The 26,408-nt window shown below is 42.2% G+C and overlaps 1 protein-coding gene and 1 long non-coding RNA gene across 4 annotated transcripts in view; one reads left to right on the forward strand and one right to left on the reverse strand.

The window, feature by feature from the left end:
* tsnare1 (T-SNARE Domain Containing 1) overlaps positions 1-26,408 on the reverse strand; it is a 341,252-nt gene that overhangs the window by 198,064 nt on the left and 116,780 nt on the right. For all 3 annotated transcript variants that reach the window (XR_011644584.1, XM_034101918.2, XM_071205781.1), the window contains exons 3-4: positions 4,497-4,574; positions 3,909-3,978 (exon numbers count right to left, since the gene is read on the reverse strand). Coding sequence is in view for 2 of the 3 variants with exons in the window: in XM_034101918.2 (XP_033957809.1) it covers positions 3,909-3,978; positions 4,497-4,574 (148 nt within the window). In the remaining variant the exon portion in view is untranslated. The remainder of the gene's footprint in view (positions 1-3,908; positions 3,979-4,496; positions 4,575-26,408) is intronic.
* On the forward strand, positions 12,047-25,564 carry LOC139435311 (uncharacterized). Its single transcript, XR_011644583.1, has 3 exons — positions 12,047-12,821; positions 24,774-24,896; positions 25,313-25,564. It is a non-coding gene; the product is annotated as an uncharacterized lncRNA (long non-coding RNA).

Genomic DNA, 26,408 nt, shown 5'->3' on the forward strand with positions numbered 1-26,408 from the left:
AGGCGTCTCAGGCGACCCAGGCGACCAGAAGTTGAACATTGTTCAACTTCTGGTCGCCTGGACGCCGGAGTAGCCAGCGCCAGCCAATCAAATCCCGTTTCCCAAAATCTGACAGCTGAAGCGCTAGCCAATCAAACCGCGTCTAAGCTGGGAGAGATATCCCGCCGTTCATTTCTATATTTTCAAAAAAAGTCGGAGGAGAAACTAACTATCGCCGTAGCGAATCACCCGGTTTTGTATGACCAGACCCTCTTCACCTCCCGGGATACAAACCGGAGGAACCAGCATGGAGGGAGGGGCAGAGACAGTGGGGGAAACTGGTAGGTTTTCGCCTGTTTGGGGAGTTTATATATATATTGCTCGCATAAAATCCCCGGGGGTTTTTGCTTTGTATGTCGGGGGCGGGAGATTCATGTGATTGGTTGTTGGCCGTGTTGCTTGAATAAAATCCCCAAGCTCCAGACACGCCCAGCTCCAAGCTATTTTTGGAGCTGTAGTGTGGACGCTCCGTAAGTGCGTCATAGGCAGCTACCAGGTTCATTACACAGCCCAGGCTCTCGCCTCTTTCCCTGCGCCTCACCTCTAAACAGGCGTCAGGGTAGCGCTGGCAAGAGGCAGTTGCAACAAATTCACGAGTTGTTCGTTATATGCATTGCTGCCTTTAGTTCAGGGTTAAGGTGAGTTCCAGGCAGCGTTGGGTGTAACGTGTTACAGTATGGAGTTTCAGTAACGTATCACTTTGCCGTACGAAGTAACGCAACGCATTACTAATGCAGTTCGGGTAACTACTACCCGTTACAATGCTCAGTACGCAGTTTCAAGCTTCAACACAGTCACGGATGCTGCCCCATCCGCTGGTTTCGGGGGGTTTCTTTCAGGGAAATCACTGTACTCAAGCTAACAGCTCTCGTACATTACATTGTCTACATCTCCCTCTTCGCCCGGACATCGGCTCGTGCTGCCAATCCAAGATCTCTTCAGTTTACCCATGGTAAATATGCATATAACTGGTGGCGGTGTCTTAATAGCATATCAGGGCTTTTGTTCAGACAGGTGCTGACAATCAAGGCATTTCTCCCTCATCCCTGCAACTCGGACGGTGGTCCTCCTCCGCCTTCATATCCCACATTCGCCCGGACATCGGTAATTATGCCTACCTGTATAACTGGTGGTGGTTTCATAGCACGTCAGCACGTATACGTGTCAGAGTGTACATGTTTAACCCTGCACATCAGATTGTGACCTCCGGGTCTGCCTCATGTTTAACCCTGCGTGTGCAGGTTGTGGCCAGTGGGCCTGCGCCATGTTTAACCCCGCTACGCCAGGCGTTAACCCATGGCTGGCGTTCACGTAAGCCCGGCAGTGATTCCGGCATTCTCATCATGTTCCCGCGGTAATCTCTCGTCCATCCACAGATCTCCGCAGTCAGCCCGTAAGGAAGGAAATGCTTCACATCTCAGTACTTTATACTTCACTTCTTTTGGGGGTTCATCGGAGCGGTTTTCCCCTCCTGAAGGATCATCCTGCAAACCGGGGCCTAATCGCCAAACATCATTTCATTCACTTGTAGTAATCCGTCAATCACTATTCCTCATATCAGGCGTCCCGGTATAAACATGTATTTCATACATCACGTCTCTCCTGATTGAAATATAGTTAAAGTACCAAAAGTAAAAGTAGTCATTGTGCAGATTGATCCATTTCAGAATAAGATATATGATATGTTTTATAAAGTGTTCTCAAAGCTGGTAAAGGTGCATCTAGTTTGAATGACTTTGTAGACTGCAGGGTAGCTTGTGGATTTACTCCAGGTGGATAGATAGATAAATACTTTGTTGATCCCAATTTGGGAAATTATTTTGAACCAAGTTACTCCCCACCTCCGCCAACAGGCTGTCCACTGCAATGAACCAGCAGGAGAGTCAGGGCAGCTCCTGGAGACCCCCAACCAGTGCGCTCAGGTCTGCAGACCCCCACAGCTGGGGTCTGCGCTGGCCAAATTGGAGTTGCCACAGCTGCTGATGGAAGGTCGGTCATCACCTCCTACCCTCACAGCTGACCAGTCTCCAGACAGCAGGGAGGGCAAAGCAATAACAAAAGTAATTCTGTTCGATCAGCTGTTCAGACCAATACACCAACCATTAAAGAGAACACTGACCCTGTATTGACAGACCCTCCGAGCAGCTTTTGCTCTCTCATGTTGGACTGAGGACACACTGGACGCTTCAATCACATCAGGAGGTTAAAGCAGTGATACAGGACGGGCTGGAGTTAGTCAGCTAGCATGTTTATTTCAGTCGCTATCATAATACATGCAACAGAATACTTGGAGATAAGGTCAGCACTGAGTCTCTTTCAGATTCTGTTGATATTGTTAGGTGATATTGTACACGTTGCACCCTATTGTCCTTCAAATGACTGATCCAAAGTAAAAAATGTGATGCAATTTATCACATTTGACGACCCGAAACCATTAAACGTGTGGCATTATTTAATAAGAAATTAATTGTAATCCATTGAAGATAGTTTCTGAACAACTTCTGTTTGGTAGTTACTCCTTTTTAAATGATTTATCATTTTAGTAGTGATAAATATCTTGTATGAACTACACTCATTGGCCACTTTATTAGGTACACCTGTTCAACTGCTCATTAACGCTACTATCTTATCAGCCAATCACATGGCAGCAACTCAATGCATGTAGGCATGTAGACATGGTCAAGATGACCTGGTAAAGTTCAAACAGAGCATCAGAACGAGGAAGAAAGGGGATTTAAGTCACTTTGAACATAGCATGATTGTTGGTGCCAGACGGCTGGTCTGAGTATTTCAGAAACTGCTGATCTACTGTGACGTACAACCATCTTTAGGGTTTGCAGAGAATGCTCAGAAAAAGGGAAAATATCCATTGAGCGGCAGTTCTCTGGGCCAAAATGAGGTATGCAGAAGACCATCTCTGAACACAACATGTGGAACCTTGAAGCAGATGGGCTACAGCAGCATAAGAACAGGAAACTGAGGCTACAATTTGCACGGGCTCACCAAAATTCGACAATAGCTGATTGGAAAAACGTTGCCTGGTCTAATGAGTCTCGCTTTCTGCTGCGACATTCGGACAGTAGGGTCAGAATTTGGTGTATTAACATGAGAGCATGGATCTATCCTCCCTTGTATCAACGGTTCAGGCTGGTGGTGGTGGTTAATGGTGTAGGGGAATATTCTATTGGCATACTTTGGGCCCCTTAGTACCAATTGAGCATGGTTTAAATGCCACAGCCTACCTGAGTGTTGTTGCTGACCATGTCCATCCCTTTATGACCACAGTGGACCCATCTTCCGATGGCGACTTCCAGCCGGATAAAGCGCTGTGTCACAAAGCTCAAATCATCTCCGACTGGTTTCTTCTACATGACGATGAGTTCACTGTACTCAAATGGCCTCAACCATCACCATACCTAAATCCTATAGATCACCTTTGGGATGTGGTGGAACGAGAGATTCACCAATTTGGACCAAAATCTCGGAGGAATATTTCGAGCACCTATGCCACGAACAATTAGGACAGTTCAGAAGGCAAAAGAGGGTCCAACCCGGTACTAGCAAGGTGTACCTAATAAAGGGGCCGGTGAGTGTATGTGTATCTATGAAAATATAGTTCAGTATAAATAAATATATCATAATATTTGTATTTCAAATGTTGAAGCGTAGTGGTCTAAATTGTCAAGACATACGACTGTGTGTGTGTGTGTGTGTGTGTGTGTGTGTGTGTGTGTGTGTGTGTGTGTGTGTGTGTGTGTGTGTGTGTGTGTGTGTGTGTGTGTGTGTGTGTGTGTGTGTGTGTGTGTGTGTGTGTGTGTGTGTGTGTGTGTGTGTGTGTGTGTGTGTGTGTGTGTGTGTGTGAGACTCACAGACTCAGTCGTAGCTCTTCTGTATCTCTAGATGTCCCCAGTAATTGAAGATTCTTCTCCAGTGTGACAACTGTAAGAGCAATACAAACACAAGTTATACAGGTTATAGAATAATTGGAATGTCTTCTTAAGGCTACCAAAAAACTAAATCCACCTCCATTCTATTATTACTAAGTAGTCTTTTTAAACCTTTTTAAATTGTAATTAATTCACTATTTCAAAGAAAACTTCATGTTGCGATCCGAACGTGGCCTTTTGGTTTACTTCCTCCAATTGGGTTAGCTTATCTTCTCATTACCATTGAACCGCACTAGTGTTGGCTTGGAGACAGTCCAGTACCACGTGTAAGAGGTGGTCTTTGTGGTCTGCACAATAGCACGATTACTCTGTTCAAATTTGTCAAAACAAATTGCAACAGGAGTTAAACTGCACAGGAGTTAGTGTAATATTGGCTTGTTAAAGAGTGCTTAGAATTTAAAGAGACGAAGACTAACTCCAATATGTTCCGGGTCAAAAGGTCTCAGAGTATTTATGCTGGGATGGGAGCACAATGACACACACACACACATTAATAAGTGGTCTTTTTACCATTGGCGTTGATCTGGAAGATATTGGAGGAGGTCTCCTGGAACACATCTTGCAGTTCTGAAGGGCTGACCTGAGTGGCTTTGGAGAAAAAAAACATGATATCAGCAAACAGTCCTGAGCTCAGTGGAGCGAGTCGCTGCAGCACAGAGCGCTGATCACACAGAAACATGCAGGGACAGCTGACTGCACCTTCTTTCATCAAAACACCCTATTTTAATTCAATGTTAGTGTTACTTTTCAAATTCACCCTCATTATTATCATTCATATGTTCAGCTTGTTGCACTTCCCCCAAAATATCAAATAATAGCAGTTTAAACAGTATGCAATGCATGTAATGCACCTTTAGACACCTTTAAACCTTTGATTATGCATCTACTTTCAGAGATAAGTAATGAAGCATTTTAGGTAACACTTTCCTGGAGCGTCAGCTTCAGCGTCAGACGAAGACTGTTGGAGTCAAAGACAAAGGAGTCCTGCTGGAGTCACGAGGGTGGCAAAGAGGGGGCAAATCCTACTTTGATTGAGCTAAGTATCGCTGGTGTTTTATTTTCTTTAGTTTTTTAGCCCCTCATGCTATAATCATGTGTATTTTCTCCATTCCTGTTCATGTGTCTTCTCGCAATTATCACTGGCCCCGTGTATCTCCTAATCGATATAACCGGCCTGCTCTCGTCTATCCCACGTGCTCCACTGAGATCCAACATCTAGTTTCAGGCGGCCTGTGGAACTGCCAGTCAGCTGTTCCTAAGGCTGACTTCATCTCTGGCTCCGCCTCCCTGCAGTCTCTGGATTTCCTTGCTCTCACTGAGACCTGGATTACTCCATTCAACACATCCACCCCAGCAGCTCTCTCCACAGCATATTCCTTCTCCCATACACCCAGACCCACTGGCAGAGGAGGTGGCACTGGTCTCCTGCTCTCTCCCAAATGGAGCTTTTCCCTCTTCAAGCTACCTAACTTCACTCCTTCCACCTTTGAATTCCATGCCGTCACAGTAACCCATCCTATACAATGAACCATTGTTGTTCTCTACCGTCCACCAGGCGCCTTGGGGGACTTCTTGGAGGAATTAGATCATCTCCTCTCACACATCCCTGAAACTGGCCCTCCCGCTGTACTTCTCGGAGACTTCAACCTCCAGACGGGGAAGATAGACGAACTAACATCTCTGTTAACCGCCTTTGCTTTCTCACTGTCTCCGTCCCCACCAACTCATAAAGCTGGCAGTGTCCTTGATCTCATATCCTCAAGGAACTGCACTACTTCTAACCTCTCTGTAAACCCGCTCCACACATCCGATCACTTCTTCATTTCATTCTCTCTACCCCTTTCCAAACATAACAAACTAATCTCTTCTCATCCTGCACCTGTCCGCCGTAACCTCCGTTCCCTCTCCCCCTCTACCTTTGCCTCATCGGTGCTCTCAGCCCTCCCTTCCTCTGACTCGTTCCAACTCCTGCCTCCAAACTCTACTGCAGAAACTCTCCTCTCTACTCTCTCATCCTCTCTGGACTCTCTCTGTCCTCTCACATCTCGGCAGGCTCGTCAGTCCCCTCCTGCTCCCTGGCTAAATGACGCACTGCGTGCTGTTGAGAGCTTCATAGTATGAAGTAAATACTTAAAACGAAAGTTAGTTATAATCAATTATATTCTTGTATAACCCACAATGAAAATGCTTCATATTTTAGGTTTTTCTATATTTACAGCATAAACAAAACAAAGTGGTTTGTTAAGTTGAGTGCAAGGCCTATGATTTATGCCCTGCTCTCTGATAAGAGAGTAGGCAGGTTCTTTCCTCTCCTCTCACAGCAGGGAGGGGGGCTCCAGACTTAAGCAGAAACACATGGAGGCCTCAAAAAGGTGGTTATGTCATAGTCATAGAATATGTCCAGTCATGTTTTGTTTTACACAAACTTGGGAAGGTGTGTCTTATGCCAGAGCCAATAGAATGTGTTGGTTGGGTATAGAGGAGGTGTTTGTGGGTTTTCTATCCGGTTTTTTGAGCATAAAAAGACTGGCTTTTTTGGATTTTGTCGGGGAGAGGGGGGGAAACCCCTGGTATACTCTCTCCCGGTAGGCTCTGTCTTTCTTTTAGAAAAAGAAAAATATATAACCCCCATTTTGATATGTTTTGTATGATTATAATGTGTTAAAAGGTAAAGACTCTGTACTGGTTTGGACCTATTATTTTTTCTTCAAATAAACTGATCTCACCTTTTGGATTGGGACAATAAAAGGGAACATCTGTGCTCTGCTCTCCTGCTTCAAAGGTAAGACTGCACCCTGCCACACACATGTTTAGGTAGGAACACACCCCATTTACTGATACCAAAATCCTTCGGGATCGCTTAAACAGATTAAAAAGAGTTGTCTGAATAGAAACAGCAGTTAATTGAACCTGGTTCTTCGGGGAGTTAATAGAGGTGAGATCTTGCTGACGTTTGGTGGATCTGAGCCAAGCAGTAAACTTACATAGACTCAGTAACTTCGGTCGGGTCAATTAGTGAGGTCAGAGTAATTTACCGGAATAAATTAATCGGGGCCTCACCTAGAACTCTAAACATGGCGCCCAACGTGGGGCTCTGTGAAAAGTAATACTTTTACAGAGTCAAAATACAAGAACCAAAACGACCTAGTGAAAAAGGTCGATGAGTACAAATCAGCGAAATACAGGCTGAAAGTCTTGTTAAAATACCTGCCCGAATCCTAGAATATATATTTTAACTTAAAGTGTAGTAATTTAAGTGATACTATTGCACCGGACTGAGGGTTATATTATATCGGATATTGCTGTCTGTTAAAGAAGCTAAAGTAGGTTCTTCTTCCCCTAGCCAAATTGAGAAGCCCCTGTGGTCCCTTTAATCACAGGTTTGGTGGCTAGTGAAGTCAGCCGTAGGAGCACTGCTCAGTATCTGTCCAAATTGCTTTGAAACTTATAGGTAGGACTTGTCAAAGAGCTGCGGTTTGAACTTTTGCGTTAAAACATAACGTGGGGAAGAGTTAATGGGAGATTTAATAAAGATAAACATAGATCTAAAGGTACCTATGCTGTTGCAACAGCTCGAAGCTCGATACATAACACTCTTAAACTGAGGTGTCCGCATGCACTAGCTGAATCCAGAAGAGAACCTAGAACCAAGTGACGGTATAGTCGGACTGATCCTCCGGTGTGAGTAAAAGCCTAGAAACTTGCATGTGTATAAAAGAGTGAACGAAAACCCTTGAATAAAATAAAAAATAAAATAAAAAGAATGGCTGATGAGGTTAGAACGCAATTTAATGACTCAGAGCCAACCACACAGGGAGGGATACACAGAAGCAACATCCGGAGCTTCTGCTCGCCCTGGTCAGCTTAGCCCAGACCCACGGGCGTACCGCGACCTAAATACTTTCCTGTCAGACTACCGTTTGGACAGAGAGCCACAAGCAGGTGGTATAATGTCTGAGACCCTACCTCCACCCTACAGGGATAAAAGCTAGAAAATGTCATTTATGAGTATCTACTAATCCTAGAAGAAAACACATTGTTAGACATGATATTCAGGGGAAAGGAATGTTGGAAATAATAAATGTCAATTATTGAAAATCTTAAACTAGTCAACAAACCATGTTAGTGAACCCTGCTAATAGGAAGCTAAAACATGCAGGAGGAATAGCAGCAGCTCTGGCAAAGAGAATAGGTCCTAGCATGAAAGCACAGAGTGATAATATGATAAGGACTATTAAACTGTCAGAAGAAAAGGTGGTGATCAGATGACCCACAAATACTGGTTGTTTTGCATGTACTTTGAAGAGAAAACCTAAGTGGGAACTATCAGCAGATATCAAACCCCAACAATATCTTCAAAACTAATATGAGGAAGTTTTTTTTGCGAAGCTAAAGCTCAAATACTTTACCAAAATCAACTAAACTATTCTGCTCAATGAAGGAGCTTGCACTTTTGGAAAAATAAAATCTCCCCCTTTCTCTGCTCCCGAGGTGCTGCAGAAAAACCCAGCACACAGGGTCAGAGACAGGGTCAGAAAATCTGAGCAGACCACGGAGCGACCCATTAAAACTTTTATGGCCTCAGCACAGAGAGGAAGATCTGGAGACTGTAAGCAGGCTATCCACCCCACCCCCACCCAGCACAAGGGGAATAGTGTTCCTCTCACCAAAGAACAAATCACCTCTTAACCAAGTCAGATCTAAAATAGACATAGCTCCAGTTGTTAAGAAAAGAGGGAGATTCAAAAAATTATCTTAACACCAGAACAAAAATATCAATATCAAAAAACTGAGAGAATAAGAATGGAAAATGGCAGAGGATGATGTCAGATCCAGATGTGGAGTTTAGGACCACAGGTAGTAAGCCACACAGGGAAACATTGAAACCCTTAAAGAAAACCGCTGCTCCAAAGGTAACACTGTTTACAGAGGGGAGTTTGCGAAAAGGTGACCAAGCAGCCACTTGGGCCTTTATAATGAAAACTAATTCAGGTGAAGTACTTTGCAAGCAAAAGGGTGCAATACCAGGTACAGCACAAACTGCTGAGGCAAAGGCCATTTGTTGAGGGACTTCTTTTTGCTAAACAACGTAAAATAACACACATCCGTATTGTTACTGATTATTGTTACAAAGCGGGTAAAGAAGAGCTTAATAACTGGGAACAAAGGCAGTTGACCAATGTGAAAGGTGAAGCACTTACACATGCCCTTCAAGTGAGGGTCTTATTACAGAGTTAAAGGCAGGCATGTACCTGGAGTGGAATCATGTCCGTAGCCATACAGATAAGATAAAATTAGACTATCAGGGAAATAGAGAAGTTTTACCTTGCTTAAAGCCGGGGAAGAATTAACCACCTGACTTCCATATTCCCTAGAATATGGAAAAAGGGTAGAAGCATTCACGTACCCCCTGAAGAAGCTCCTCAGGTTGTGCGTGAACTACACAGCAGTTTAGGCCATGTGGGCTTAGTTCGAATGAGAAAATATTGCCTCAACAATAAAATACTCATACCAAAACTGCGAATGCACTTACAACACACACGATCAACATGTCTATCCTCTGACCAGAGCAACTGGAACACAGTGTCTGCTGAAATGGCGGAACATATAAGTATGTTTTTCCTAAAAACTGAGAGAATAAGAATGGATAATGTAACTCACTTTAAAAATAAGAAAGTTTTGTCACCCTTGCAGGATAAAGGGATTCACACCTATCTGGTCGTTACCATATCAGGCGTTAGAGCAGCCACAGAGTGGAGTATACAAACTGTAAAACAAATTGGGACATTCCAATCAATTTGACAAGGCTGAATATATTCCTATATGTATGGAAAAGCTACCTAGGGCAAAGGTCAGGTCATATCGAACTATCACACCTTTTCTGTTTAAGTTCAGAAATCGTGTATGGGTGACCAGAAAGGGGCGAAGTCCAGAGAAGGGTTAGCTTAAAACTAAATCAGAAGGTTTGGATACAGTGAAGTCAGTCTCTGGGAACGTAGTTTCACTCCAGAAGAGAGGACTCACCCGAGCCAACTGAGTTTAGAATCCAGATAGGAATATGACTGCGGCCTAACCAAATCCACTGTTGATGCTATCAGTCTCACATCACATGACATGTTTTGCACACACCCGTGGCAGTTAATGTGCTTTCTTCCACAGGAGAGGATGGCTTTTTGTGGGATCTTCCCGCAAGAATTTAGAATTTGTCTTGGTAAATTCGGTGCCAAGGGATATTTTATAGAGCAAAAGAGGGAATTTAAGTCTGAGTAACAAGTAATAGCTCAAAATGCAAAGGATTTAGCAGTAGAACTGTTAGAATCGTTAGTGAATTATGCAAAGAAAGATGGCAACTCTGTCTATTAGCATATGGATCATTGGAGCTTGAATGGAGAATACCTCAGTATCAAAGAGGAAATGGGAAATAATCTTTGTATTATTTTTCTCATTGTTTTTTAATTTTACACTATTAGTTTTCTTTTCAGTTATTTTAATGTTATATGCCTACACCCTACAACAGTATTCATTTAAATTAGATTTTTTTTTGAGCACATCTTCCTCCTTCTTTTTTGCTGGTTTTCACACAGCATGGAGGTGCAGGGCTGTCAGGTCGTTAAACTGATAAGAGTAAGTTATGGCCCAGTGCTTGAGAAAACCCTTGGGGAAGTTTTAAACTGAAAACAACTTTTTATGAATCAGAGAAATGATTTATACTTGATCTTAGCTATATTGTTGAGATTAATACCTCAGCAATCTACCAAGAGGATTTGAACCTCCCTAGCAGGGAAACTTCAGTCACAGTGCCTCAAGTGAAGCCAAGTCCTGGACCCAGGAAACCTGTGCAGCATGAAGCCAGCGGCTGAGTCACCTGTACCCCTGCCAGTGGAGGATGATGTTTCTTCCAGCTCTGAGGGACAGGCTGCATCTCTACCCGCTGAGCCACTCCGATCGCAGTGGATTTCCCAAAAAGGGACGACTACCTGATAACTGCATGGTCAGACATCAGACGCCAGGTAGCAGCAGCCCTACCTACCCCTGACACTGGTCCACTTCACTACGTGGGTCCACGTCAGCCACTGCAAGGTCGTAGTCACAGGCCAGGAGAGACGGTAGAAACAGACGACAACAAGTGACGTGCCAAGTCACCACCAGCACCACACTCACACTGCACACACAGGATGCCATGAGCGAGGCCAGCTTAGCTGTTTCATATGCCTCTGGTTCCTCGTTTGTGCTATCATTGTGTGGGGCCTCATTGACCTTGTCACAAAGTCATGAGCGATTATTGACGAGGTCTAAAAAATCCACAACAACTGTCGGCCGAGTTATCTGGCTTTCGTTTGGAGGTGTCATCCAGGGAGGAACCTCAACCCCTCCATGGTCAGGGTCAAGGATTTACATCAGATAGCAACATGGATTTAGGAGTCTACACTGGAACAACAGATACTGTAGGCCCCCCGCTCCTGCAAGTGTCAGGCCGAGTGGGGGTGCGTACAAATCTATGATCATCATGACTCTTTTTACTCGGGTGCCTGACCTGTGATGACGAGAACATTCCAGTGAGGTACTATGTTTTCGGCGTTCTCCACACCAGGTTCATCAAAAGGTCGTCCTGATTACACATGCTGAAGAACTTTTCATGATATTGATGCTTGAAGTTTTACGGATGTAATATGTATGTGTTTTTACGATTTTATCTGTTGCTGTTTGATAACTTTGCGTTTTAAAAAGAGGGTGTTGAGAACTTCATAGTATGAAGTAAATACTTAAAACGACAGTTAATTATAAATCATATATGATCAATCATATTCTTGTATGAACCCATAATGAGAATGCTTCTTGATGGTTTTTGAATATGTAGGTATGCTTACAATTTTAGTTGTTGCTGTTTTATAACTTTGCGTTTTCAAAAGAGGGTGTTGAGAGCTTCATAGTATGGTGAATACTTAAAACGAAAGTTAGTTATAATCAATTATATTCTTGTATAACCCACAATGAAAATGCTTCATATTTTAGGTTTTTCTATATTTACAGCATAAACAAAACAAAGTTGGTTTGTTAAGTTGAGTGTAAGGCCTATGATTTATGCCCTGCTCTCTGATAAGAGAGTAGGCAGGTTCTTTCCTCTCCTCTCACAGCAGGGAGGGGGGCTCCAGACTTAAGCAGAAACACATGGAGGCCTCAAAAAGGTGGTTATGTCATAGTCATAGAATATGTCCAGTCATGTTTTGTTTTACACAAACTTGGGAAGGTGTGTCTTATGCCAGAGCCAATAGAATATGTTGGTTGGGTATAGAGGAGGTGTTTGTGGGTTTTCTATCCGGTTTTTTGAGCATAAAAAGACTGGCTTTTTTGGATTTCGTCGGGGAGAGGGGGGGAAACCCCTGGTATACTCTCTCCCGGTAGGCTCTGTCTTTCAGAGCTGGGTTAGACGGCTCTCGGTAAGGTTTTATGCTGGAAAGTTGCTAGAACGATTCGGAATACATGATTTGGGTTTTATGCTGGAAAGTTGCTATAACGATCTGGAATACATGATTTGGGTTTTATGCTGGAAAGTTGCTATAACGATCTGGAATACATGATTTGGGTTTTATGCTGGAAAGTTAATAGAACGATCTGGAATACATGATTTGGGCTTTTGAATGAATATGAATTAAGGTTTTAGAAAAAAAAAATATATAACCCCATTTTGATATGTTTTGTATGATTATAATGTGTTAAAAGGTAAAGACTCTGTACTGGTTTGGACCTATTATTTTTTCTTCAAATAAACTGATCTCACCTTTTGGATTGGGACAATAAAAGGGAACATCTGTGCTCTCCTCTCCTGCTTCAAAGGTAAGATTGCACCCTGCCACACACATGTTTAGGTAGGAACACACCCCATTTACTGATACCAAAATCCTTCGGGATCGCTTAAACAGATTAAAAAAGAGTTGTCTGAATAGAAACAGCAGTTAATTGAACCTGGTTCTTCGGGGAGTTAATAGAGGTGAGATCTTGCTGACGTTTGGTGGATCTGAGCCAAGCAGTAAACTTACATAGACTCAATAACTTCGGTCGGGTCAATTAGTGAGGTCAGAATAATTTACCGGAATAAATTAATCGGGGCCTCACCTAGAACTCTAAACAGTGCTAATAGAACCATCCTTCGGGCAGCAGAGCGGAAACGGTGGAAATCCAAACACCATGACGACCTCCTAACCTATCAGGCTCTCCTCTCCTCTTTCTCTTCTTCGATCTCTCAGGCAAAAAGCACTTTCTTTCAAGATAAGATCCAATCTTCATATTCCAATCCCAAAAAACTATTTTCCATCTTCTCCACCCTCTTGGACCCTCCCAAAGCCCCTCCCCCTCCTCCCTCTTGGTCCCTCCCAAAGCCCCTCCCCCCTCCTCCCTTCTGTCAAGCGACTTTGTTAAGTACTTTGAAAAAAAGGTTGATGATATTCGCTCTTATTTTTCTGACTCACCGCTGGGTCACCAGACCCACCTTCAACCGGCACACTAACCTCCTTTTCCCCTCTCTCTCCAAGTGAGGTTCTTACCCTCATTACCTCTGCCCGCCCTACCACCTGTCCTCTCGACCCTATCCCTTCAAACCTCCTTCAGACTATCGCTCCTGATATTCTACCGTTTCTCTTCCATTTCATCAACACTTCTCTAACTTCTGGTCACTTTCCAAACAGTCTCAAGGAGGCAAGAGTAAACCCTCTCCTAAAGAAACCCACTCTCAACCCGTCTGTTATAAACTACAGGCCTGTCTCTCTCCTCCCGTTCCTGTCTAACACACTTGAACGCGCTGTCTTTAAACAACTCTCCTGTTATCTCCATCAGAACAACCTTCTGGATCTGCACCAGTCTGGTTTCAAGGCAGGTCACTCCACAGAAACTGCCCTCATTGCTGTCACTGAGGAACTGCACACTGCTAAAGCAGCCTCCCTCTCCTCTGTCATCATCCTGTTGGACCTGTCTGCTGCATTCGACACGGTGAACCATCAGATCCTCATTCAGGCTCTGCACTTTCCCTCCTCACCTCATACCTCAAAGACCGCACCTACAGGGTAACTTGGAGAGGGTCTGAGTCCGACCCTTGTCAATTAACTACAGGGGTCCCTCAGGGCTCTGTTCTTGGTCCCCTCCTCTTCTCCCTGTACACAAACTCGCTCGGATCTGTCATTAGCCCGCATGGTTTTTCATACCACTGCTACGCTGATGATACCCAACTAATTCTGTCCTTTCCCCGCTCAGAGACCCAGGTCGTCGCACGCCTCTCTGCTTGTTTAGCTGATATCTCTCAGTGGATGTCTGATCATCACCTCAAGCTCAACCTTGACAAAACTGAAGTGCTTTTCCTTCCGGGGAAAGATTGTCCCTCTCTTGACCTGACTATCAACATCGGCACCTCTGTTGTTTCCCCGACTCAGACTGCAAGGAATCTGGGTGTGACCCTAGATAACAACCTGTCCTTCACTGCAAACATCGCTGCTACAACCCGCTGCTGCAGATACACGCTTTACAACATCAGGAGGATACGCCCCCAGCTGACCCAGAAAGCGACGCAGGTTCTGGTCCAGGCTCTCGTCATCTCACGCCTAGACTACTGCAACTCCCTCCTGGCTGGTCTACCTGCATGTGCCATCCGACCTCTGCAGCTCATCCAGAATGCAGCGGCTCGTCTGGTCTTCAACCTTCCTAAATTCTCCCACACCACGCCGCTCCTCCGCTCCCTCCACTGGCTTCCAGTAACTGCTAGAATCCACTTCAAGACAATGGTACTTGCGTACCATGCTGCGAATGGATCTGGCCCTTCCTACATCCAGGACATGGTTAAACCGTACACCCCAGCACGTGCACTCCGCTCTGCATCAACCAAACGGCTCGCTGCACCCTCGCTGCGAGGGGGACCCAAGTTCCCATCAGCAGAAACACGTGGGTTTGCTATCCTGGCTCCAAGATGGTGGAATGAGCTCCCATTGACATCATGACAGCAGATAGCTTACACACCTTCCGGCGCAGACTGAAAACTCATCTCTTTCGACTCCACCTCGAGCGATAGAACTATTAACAAAGCACTTGTATACTAATAAAGGGCTGGCTTATCTAAAGCCAGTTGAGGAGCACTTGAAATGTGTTAGCTCTATGAAGCCTGATGTACTTATATGATTCTGTTTTCTTCAAGTTTGTATCTTGTTGGTCGAACGCACTTATTGTAAGTCGCTTTGGATAAAAACGTCAGCTAAATGCAATGTAATGTAATACAAAACAAATCCAATGAACTGCATTACCGAAAATAACTAAAAGCAAAACATTTAATACATAATTTAAAGATTAAAAATGACAACATTTGAGTTAGAATATCATCAGTTAGAAAAGGAACTTTGTTTTCAGAATGGTTTTGAGATGTATGCTGATATCACCAAATATTAGTGTTATTTGGCACAACCAAAAGGTGGCAAGTGGTGAAGAAGTAATGTGAGTCAAACAGGCAAAACAACAGTGGGACAACGGTTTTATTTAAATTAAAAATATAATCAGTTTGCTGCTGTATGCATCCCTATTTCTGAACATGAGTGTGTATTCTGGTTCAAAAAGCCAGAGGTGATAAGTAACCAAGTACATTTACTCAAGTACTATACTTAAGTACAATTTTGAGGTAGTGCTTTACTTGAGTATTTTATTATATTTTGTTCTACTCCACTACATTCAGAAGGGAAATAATGTACATTTAGTTCCACTACAATTATTTAACAGCTTTAGCTACTTTTAACAAAATGCATCTCTAAAATATAAACTAATGGACTAACTCTTTAAGTCACAAGTCATTTTTAGGTAATAATTATTTACTGTGTTGCTTTTGGACTGCAGTTACCAGACATTTCTTGTCAGTCCTTACTGACTCTGAATATGAAATGGAATAAATGATTTCCTGTCATTGACTGTGGTTTAGACTGAAATATCTCAACTAAATTGGCATGACATTTGGTACAATCTGAGGTGATTTCCTGACTTTAATTGACCCGTCAATCTCAGCAGGCTTTAGGGTTGCTTGTAATTAACACATTGTAGCAGAGGTGGAGGAAGTATTCAGACCATATACCTGATAACAGTACTAATACTACACTGTAAAAATACTCCAAGTAAAAGTCCTGCATTGAGAGTGTTTCTTAAGTAGAAGGATTATGGTATAGTTAGAAAAGGTGACTCAATGCATCAAAAGGAAAAGGACCTAATGCAGAAACACTCCAGAATTACTTACAAGGAAAAGCAGCACATCTTTCAATTTGAGAAGTGAGAACTATGAATTGTTTTACAAAAAGAAAGACAATTGTCAAACATGTTGCCTATTAATTTTTAAGATTCTACCAATGTTTCACCTATTATTTTATGAACGCTGCTATTCTAAAATGTCACATGATCATTGATAGCCTTTGCTCCCATATCTGGAGTGCCGGTATTCAACACTCAGCACTAATCACAAAGCAGACCGCATACATAAACAGCATAGGGAAAAAAATAAAACTATCCACAGAGGTCTCCTCTTCCCCATAACACATGGGGCTATTGATTAAGTTTGGGTGTTTTCCCTTCCCTGAAATGTGCTATAGGTTTATGTGCATGTAAATGGTCTGCAAAGGCTGAAATCCCCCCCATCGGAAACGCCCCCATTAGACTCCTTTGTTTACCTCTTTAACATAATGACATCGCTATTTAACACTTGCACTATTAGCTATTGCTCCAACACACTATATGTGATATACTAAGGACGAGACATCCCTAAGCAGTTGACCAATCACAACAGAGCCTGCCAGTTAACCAAAAAGAGCAAACTGGGCTCTGGTTTGAGGTATAGGCCCACGTTGACTCCGTTTTTTTTTTTAAATAACTATGATTCTTCTTAGGATCCAACGCACTTCTTTATTCAACCGTCTTCTTCCATTTCTTCAGAACAACCTTCTTGATCCGCAGCAGTCTGGTTTCAAAGCCGGCCTCTCAGCTGAGACGGCCCTCCTCGCGGTCACTGAGGAACTCCACACTGCTGAAACTGCCTCCCTCTCCACCACCAGATCCTCCACCAGACTCTCCAAGATCTGGGAGTCTCCGGCTCAGCACTCTCCCTACTCAAATCCTACTTCAAGGGGAGAAAAAAAAGAACGCGGCTTCTAGGTAACTTGGAAAGGGTCTGTGTTAGACTCTTTTCAACTCATATACAGGCTTCCTCAGAGGTCTGTTCCGGGTACCCTCCTCTTTTTGATGAACACCAATTAACTCAGCTCATTTGTTCTCATGGGTTTTCCTACCAAAGCTACGAAGATGACACTCAAACTGATTCTGTCTTTCCCGCATCTGAAACTCAAGTGATCATAGCATTTCTGCTTGTCTAGCAACACTTTCACAGTGGATGTCTGCACACCACTTGCAGCTTAATTTAAACAAGACCAAATAAAGGAGTCCCGGCCAGACCTTACTATCAATTTCAGAACCGCTCCCTGATTCAGTCTTGCAGGGACTGCATGGAATCTGGTTGTGACACTGGACGACCAACTATCTTTCACTGCCAGCATAATTGCGATAAACCGCTCCTGAAGATACACTCCCAGCCACCTCAGGGGGATACGTCCCACTCACTCAGAAGGCGATGCAGGTCTTGTCATCTCACATCTTCACTACTGGAACTCCTTCCTGGCTGGTCGACCTGCAAGTTCTCTACGACCTCCACAGCTCGTCCTGAATGCAGCAGCCCGACTGGTCTTCAACCTCTCAGAGTTCTCCCACACGGCACCTCTTCTCTGGTCCCTTCACTGGTTATCAGCAGCCCCTGAATCATGTTATCAGCGTGCTTGTCCTTCATTGATAGTGGGACCCAGGTGCGCTCAACAAAAACACACCTGTTTGCTATCCTGGCTCCGGAATGGTTGAACAAGCTCATCATTGATAGGACAGCAGAAAGTCGACATACCTTAGTCGTAGACTGAAAACCCACCTGTTTCAAATGCACCTTGGACGTTAAACACAAACAAAACAAAGGAAGTACCTGTATATTTCTTGCTGTTGTGAGTGTATATGTTCATGGTGTGTACTGACATTACATTACATTGTAAGATGCTTTGACAGTTCACAACCAATGGTTAGATGTGCCATTTAATTCATGCTAAAATCACATAATAACCATCAGAAATCCTTTGGTTGGACTGATTGCTTTCAGAGTATGTAAGCGGTTCTTTGTTCCGCACAAGAGTAGATTGGGTCAATGTTCATAACAGCCCAAAAGAAAGAAAAAACGGTTAGTTGAGAAAGCACTGCAAAACCCCCCTGAAAATGTATTGCAAGTGGTCACAAGTCTGGACAGATTAGACAGGTATACATATTATTTAAAAAACAATAGCTATGAGAGACCATTTTGGTAAAATGAATTATCTGTGCTTTCTTTTCTTCACATATACAATGTAACTAAATTATTTTCTATTCCTGACATTTCTGGCTGGTTATGTTTTGGCAGCTTGTGATTACATCTGCCTTTATATTCTATTATGGACATGAATGGCACCATTTTGTTTGACATTTCAGTCACGGTGACAAATGTTTAATATGCAATACGACAACATCTGCTTTAAATAGTTAATTCATACAATGGTGAAATGTTTAACAGATCCAACTGAGCTGAGAAAATGATAAATCTCTTTTTTTGAAAGAATTGACACAACAAGGCTACATTAATAAGTGACAAGAAATTGCAGGACCATTTAAATTACAGTAATTGTTTTTGAAATACTGTGTTGTGTCATTATAATGAATACATCGGGCTCTGGAATGGACATAAAAGGCTGCACTGATGATGATAGAGTGGGTGGGGAAATGGCATGGCATTAAGCCCCAGGCAGGCTGCAGGAGTGGTGGGTTTACTGTATAAGGTATGTGGGCAGCACCATTTTCCTTTTTCAAAAGCACATGTCATTGCAAATGACAGGGAGAGGTAATGGCCTGGAGCCATTACTGCGGGCTGAGATCCACATCACGACCTGTAAGCTGCACACACAAGCCATCTCTCCCACCCCTTTGTCAAGTGCTGCACCCTCAAATGACTGCCTTTGTTCTGACATGGTCAAAAATACAGAGGTATAGATAGAATGCAAAGCTTGGAAATGCCGAAAAGTCTGTGTATTTGAGGAGAGGTAAATAATATGTGGCCATTAAAAGAGAGATGGTGAAGACAGAGACAATACGAATGTGAAATACGAGGCATGTTTTGCACAAGTTATATAAAAACAGACACCCCTGCTATTTTAATTTTTTTATTGTGTACATGTATTTACAATTTCATATTCACCAAGCTTCATTGCACTTAGATTGAAATAATTATCTACTGATAATAGCTTGTGTGGAGAATACAATATGTATGAGAGTGGGTGCAACAATCTTTCCTTCTCAATATGAATGTATGTATGGCAGCATTACAGTGTAAGGCAGTGTCTGGTGTGTGGTGTAAGGCAGTGTGTGGTGTAAGGCAGTGTCTGGTGTGCAGGGGCGGATCTACGGGGGGGAAGCTGCCTCCCCACTGTAGAGCCTTGCCCCCCCCAGCTGCCCCCTAACTTTTGTTTCCCTAAAACTGTACTAAAACAAACCTACACTATTTCCACAAGCTTCTCAAGCAACGAAACAAGCATTACATTAGTTAAAAGTGAATCATTTTAAATATCATTTTAGGCCCGTTAAAAACGCAGCTACGGCCCTGCATTAAAGTGCGGAGCGGCGTTCACACAGACTTCAGAGAGGGAGCGAGCTGTCCCAGCACCTATGGATCAGCTTCCCCTGGGAGCATTTCCCCTTCCACTAGTTTTGTTTTTACTATAATCGGAGCTATAATCAATACATTAATAGGGGATTTTTCGGATCCTCCCGCTTTTTTAACGCTGATTTGGGTGACTTGTGTAATTCGTGGAGAACCGAAGAGTTTTTGTTTTGGGGTGGGGGTGGGGAGGGGGAGTCAACTTCTCTCTTGAAAAAAGAAGAAGAAATCTAGACCGCAAAAATAATTAAACAAGCGAGTACCTGTTTTTCCTGGCCAAGGACAGGTTCCTTGAACACAACACGAGCGTAACGTGTCTTCACGTGGTATATGTCTCCTCTGAAAGGAGTGCTGACAGAGAGCACCGGAACGCTGCTCCAGCCCTTAAAATATTGCAATACCCATAAGGAGCCGTACACATGCCGCAGTGTTTGCATGGCTGTGTCTTTAGTTGTAAGCACAGTGGCAATCTGTTGTTATTAGCATCTGGTTAGCTAGCTATGCTAACGAATTTAAAGAGCTTTTCTACAACCAGGTGGAAGAGAGCTCTCTCCTGAGAGGCTCAAATAACCTCAGCTCAGTGAGGTTAAGGCACACCTTGATATGATCAATATAGTTATTAATGAGACTAAATGAAAAACAGGTATAAAATACTATATGACAGCAACAAAAAAGTTGTTAAAAATAACAAGAATAGAGTTTAAAATGGGAGTGATTTGTAAAATATCCAAAAAGAAAAATATGCTTACAGTTCTGTTTCATATGGGTGTTGAGAGATGTATCCATAGATCTCTTAATGTTGCTCTCAAAGTGCACCAGATTGTTGCTTTTAACTTCAATATTTAAAAAAAAAAAAAAATCTTCCAGGGGGAGCATGCCCCCGGACCCCCCTAGAAGAGGTTAGGTCCCCCCCCCACTGAAATCATGTTCACATGGATAGGATACTAAATACATTTGCACACATCTTGTATCCGTATCCTTCTGTGTTGGTGGTCATGCCACACCGTGCACGTGCGTGCATGCGTGAGTCATGGTGAGGTATCTGGATTAAGAGGTTGCTTTTTCTTTGCACAGCATGAAAGAAAGGCCAAATGAATGGGCTGTGATTTTACTTTTTTTAAGCAGAGGTTGAGTTCAATAATTTGTACGACCCTCGGAGGATGTTGTAAAAATTTAAAGAAAAAAAGTTCCCCACCCCTGCTGTAAATAATAATAAAAACCCTTGATTTTTAACTTAACATCTCTGTCTCCTATTGATCGGAGTATATTATAAAGAATAGCCAGTTAATTGAAGCATTATAGCGCAGGCCTTTGTCAGATGGTATATTACGCTGTTTTTTTTCTGCTTCGTATAGTTCTCTCTTTTTTCACCATACTGTGTTTGCATCACTGTAACCAATGAGCACCTGCATGTGTGTGAGAATGGCCCTGACTCCATTTCAGCCCAGATTTACAAACTCCTGGCAGGACAAGCTCGAGCTCAATTCTTACACTGAATTTAAAAAAAGTGAGTGAGGGACTGCAATATAAGAGGGAAAGAAAGAGAAACTTTAAAACTGTTAAATTGTTATGATGTGTAAAGACTGATATTGTTCTATACTCGTCTGAAACTGTTAAGTCAGGATGTGAAACGGTTAACAAAGAAAAAGGGACTCTCAAGCTGCTGCTACACTTTATTTTATTTATCTAAAATTAAGCACTTTTAAGATTATTTATTATTTATTTTCTCTATTTTATTTGTAAATGCAGCCCGAGAGGAACATTACACATATCCACAGTATTTACTGTATAGTTCAATGTTAATTGACAATAAATATTGTTGTTTTTGAATTGTACTTTATTTGATTGGCAGTCAGTCATTGATTACATGCAGACGTTGATAAAGCTACAGGTCACTTCAATATATATCACACTAATTCATGAAGCAACTTAGACATTTTGATGTTCCGGACCTTTGCATGGGGAGATTTTCTCTAACTGGACCTCGTTGAATTTTAGTTGAAGACCCCTGCTCTACCGTAAAAACTGGATCTAAACACAGAGCCTGTGTGCGTTTGATAAATACTTTCTGATGTTATATTTATGATATGCTACATAATAGCTAGGCTACATGGCCCGAACGTGTAAAGTTATACACGCATTTGTACCAGTGCTTTTCACAAGTAGACTCTTGCAGGCCAGAGTATAGGAGTGATTCAACAACAACAAAAAGACATATGAGAAGTGATCAGGATGAACAGAAAGAGGAAAAGGAAAAGAGAGTTCACTGAAGAGACCAGGAGGGTCAGAGCAGGAGATGAAGACATTAGTGAAGAAGAAGAAATATATGAGGAATAAAGATGAAGTGTCAGAAAGAGGGACAGAGGCAGGGATCAGGAGGCAGATGAAACTCCAGCTGGACCACATGGTATGTTTTTATTCTCCTTACATGTTCCATCACAGCAGCTCAATCTAGCAGCTCTTAGTATTGACAAATATTGATTGAAATGTCTTGCTGCACAGGTCACCTGTAGCTCTCTGAAGAGATGGGTGATGTCATTTGTGTACTTAATTATAATTAAGTACTTACAGTATGCAGAATTATCAGTATTCTCTGAATCGGGTGCCTTTTGGGTCTTTATATCTTTGAAAAATGAAACCAAAATGTTTTGGTCATAACATCTGGTAGTGGACTACTTACATGTTCCCACCTCAGGCACAACATATAAATAATTACTAGGAATTTCCTTGAAAAAATGTAACAGGGTTGAAGTTTTTGACAAAAAGTAGGCATGAGACCTTATTTAGCTAAGATATGGCACCACGTGGAAGTCAAGGACATTACAAAATTGTAATAAACAAGTATTTACTATAATTAATTCATATAACAGAGTTGAAATGTTGAGTTTGTCAATCTTAATCTGAAAATACAAAAACTGAAATATAGGTAGGAGAAGAAACTGACACTTTTGTGATGTAATTCCCTCAATGCAGATCACACATGGACTGATCCATTATTTTAATAGGAGGGTAAATGGTATGGCGTGACGGGGTTGAAACAAACTGAGGGACAATATTGCAATTTTATAGATAATTCACGTATTTTTTCAGAATTTATTTTTGATCAGTTAAAGTTGACAAGCATATGATTATATTAGCAACATTTTGGGATAATTAGCCATTTTGATTTGTTTAATTTTAAATTAATATGTAATAAGGCTTAGTGAGGACATGCAAATATGTCTGTCTAATACTAAGACAACCAATTTTTTTAAAACAAAGTATATATATTTAGTTTTACATTGTAATGCAAAACAACCTGTTAATTAATTCATTGCTTTAAAATACATTTGTAGTTTCCTTTCATTTAAAATTATTGAAGTAAGCTTGGGGGACTCAAAGGGCACCCGATTGTTTGTCTGAACACCTTGTTTCTCTTGTGCATTAAGAACACTTGTGTTAGGGCATGAATTAACAATAAATAGGTTATATACAGTATAAAATACCACGTACTGTCCGCCCTCCCATGCCACCCTGGCATGACCTCTTGCCCCCCATGTAAAATGTTCTAGAACTGCCACTGCTGGTGTGTAGTGTAAAGCAGTGTCTGGTGTGTAGTGTAAGGCAGTGTCTGGTGTGTGGTGTAAGGCAGTGTCTGGTGTGTAGTGTAAGGCAGTGTCTGGTGTGTAGTCTAAGGCAGTGTCTGGTGTGTAGTGTAAGGCAGTGTCTGGTGTGTAGTGTAAGGCAGTGTCTGGTGTGTAGTGTAAGGCAGTGTCTGGTGTGTAGTGTAAGGCAGTGTCTGGTGTGTAGTCTAAGGCAGTGTCTGGTGTGTGGTGTAAGGCAGTGTCTGGTGTGTAGTGTAAGGCAGTGTCTGGTGTGTAGTGTAAGGCAGTGTCTGGTGTGTAGTGTAAGGCAGTGTCTGGTGTGTAGTGTAAGGCAGTGTTTGGTGTGTAGTGTAAGGCAGTGTCTGGTGTGTAGTGTAAGGCAGTGTGTGTAGTGTAAGCAGGGCCGTTTCTAGCTTTTTGGGGGCCCTATGCAAGATGCTGTTTGGGGGGCCCTCATTTTTACAGTTTTGTAACTACAATGGGGGGGATTTAAGATGATCTGTGGAGATGCATCAATATGTTACACTTTAATAGGAAAACAGGCTCATTTCACGAAAACCAAGCAATTGAATATTACAAAAAAAGATATTAAAAAGGTAAACAATAAGGCTCCTATATGTCAATAAATGCAAGAGATGCAGCATTTTCTCAACAATGTTTAATTTACATTTTTCATCTTCCTCAGACGTCACTCATTGGCTGACAGCCCAGCAATGATTTGGACTTTATTAGCCCAAAAACACAAGCCACAGCTTTGCTATCATTGCAGTTTAGTCATGTTTATATCCTACATTGGATTTGTAAGCATATAATGCTTCACCGAACACAGGAGGGGGCTTGGCTGTCTACAAATAAAGACGGCTCATTTTAATTCTCCCCAAATATATTGAGGTTGAACCTGAACTTTGAATTCTCTCCTCTACTATGTAACTGGTTTGCAGTTAATAAATTATCCCTTAATGTGGCCAAAACAAATGTTATTCAATACAAAGTCTGAGAGTAGAAATGACTGCATTATACGGATTTGCAATACGGAGATAAAAAAAGTTGGTGCATGTAGACGAAAAACTCAATTGGAAGCACCATATAAATTATGTACAGACTAAACTGTCAAAATGAATATGTCGTTCAGCCAGATTCTCCTATCTGCACAGGGACTCTGATGCTTTTACAGTGACTATTACGTAGCCTACCTCACTGATGGTGGAGTAGAAAAGTGCTGTCCACCTGAAGTGGAGGGTTCTGTGTCATGTCCTTGCATCCTCTGCACTGTATATTTTCCTGATTTTTGGTCCTTGGCCAATCATGAATGTTACTCAGATCTGGAATTGACATTTCTAGCTCAAGTATTCTTTTGTTTTGATTGATTCTAGGAATGTACCTATCCACAATAACGCATGATGGGGTATCTGTTCATTTCAGGTGACACAATGAAGCCTTCTGGATGGATGCTATCGATTTTGCCTGGGGTAGCTGCTTTATTCAGCAGCTACTCTTCAAACTCGAGTATCCCGTTGGATCATGCACACTGGAGTTCATCCAAAGGTATTGTAACGCTCAAACACATGATCAATGTCATCAGTAAGACTTATCATGCAAAGTTGTGTTTCACTATCTGGTTATTAAGTCCATGCCTTTCTAAAGAGGCCATAAAGTAGATGAAATGCTTTGAGTATGAAGCCTGGAACCAACTATGCGAATTGGGACCACACCATCACTTGATGTTGCTGGGCTATCTTGTTAAAAAAATTGACATAATGGTTTAATTCACATTATAGTAAGGCTTCAACATTCAGATAAGTAAGTAAACCTGCTAGGCTAAACATTCTTGTATTGTGAGAGGATGATCCAACAGGTAACAGTCTTCATCAGGGTGTGGTGTGGGAAAAGACACCTTGATAAATGCTGCCTGAAATACACGAGTCTATTTAAAACTGAAACTTATCTTTGCTTATTAACAGGTGCTTCTTGGGCATCAACCCGGAGAAAGGCTCCAAGGCAAAGAAGCGAAGCTCTATTAACCCTCACGTGAGCACCCTTCACCGGAAGCTGATAGACTTTGAATGGTCTGCATAGACAACTGACCTGATCCTGTCGTCCCTGCGCCTCTTTTTTTCTTTTGAGTGCATGCATGAATTAGTTCCTTTTTTCACCACACTGTTCATGATGTTTTCAACCTTGTTTATTCAGGTTTAATTTTGTCAATAAATATGCCAGTGGGCTTCCATTGATTTTACCTCAGTTGTGCGTTTGGGGTGTTGTTTTTAGTTGTACAATAGCCTATGTGCATTTTTGTAGTCCAGCTCCAGTACTTCCTGGAGGAAGCTCACACTTTGGTTTAGTATTTGACAGGAAACCATTGTATGAGCTTCCTCCAGGAAGTACCGGAGCTGGGGTCTACAGTTATGCACGTCTATCATTGTAAATTCACAGTAAATTACTGGCAACTCCTACATTGCTTTCACAATAGAAATGTAAAAGTACAGGCCCTTGTTGTAATGCATGTACAAGAAAATGATGTAATTTCCCAGTAACATACTGTAATATCACAGTAATTCCTTAGGCATTGAAGTTGTGTAGTTGCAGTATACAGTTTTACCTTTACACCAATGCATTGTAATATGGATGTGAAATTACAATACACTGCTGTGAAGACATTCACAGTAATATATTGTACTATCATGGATGTGAAATTACAATACACTGCTGTGAAGACATTCACAGTAATATATTGTACTATCATGGATGTGAAATTCCAATACATTGCTGTGAAGACATTCACAGTAAATTGCTGTGAATCTTACTGTGAAAGTCATTCAACAAGTTGCCAGGTAATTATTGTGAATTCACGGTGAATATTTTTACAGTATACTCATGCTCTTCCGGTGCTTCAGGCAGGTCTTCCTCATCAGTCCGTTCTTCTAGTGGTTCTTCTAGCGGACGTCATGAATGTGCGTCTGCTGCTGTGGGGAAACTATGGAAACTACAGTTTTCTATACAGCGGACTACAACATGGATGTATAATAAGAACGAGGGACTACTGTAAACTCATCTAGA

The sequence above is a fragment of the Pseudochaenichthys georgianus genome, chromosome 16 (assembly GCF_902827115.2).
Source record: "Pseudochaenichthys georgianus chromosome 16, fPseGeo1.2, whole genome shotgun sequence".
NCBI classification, from domain to species: Eukaryota; Metazoa; Chordata; class Actinopteri; order Perciformes; family Channichthyidae; genus Pseudochaenichthys; species Pseudochaenichthys georgianus.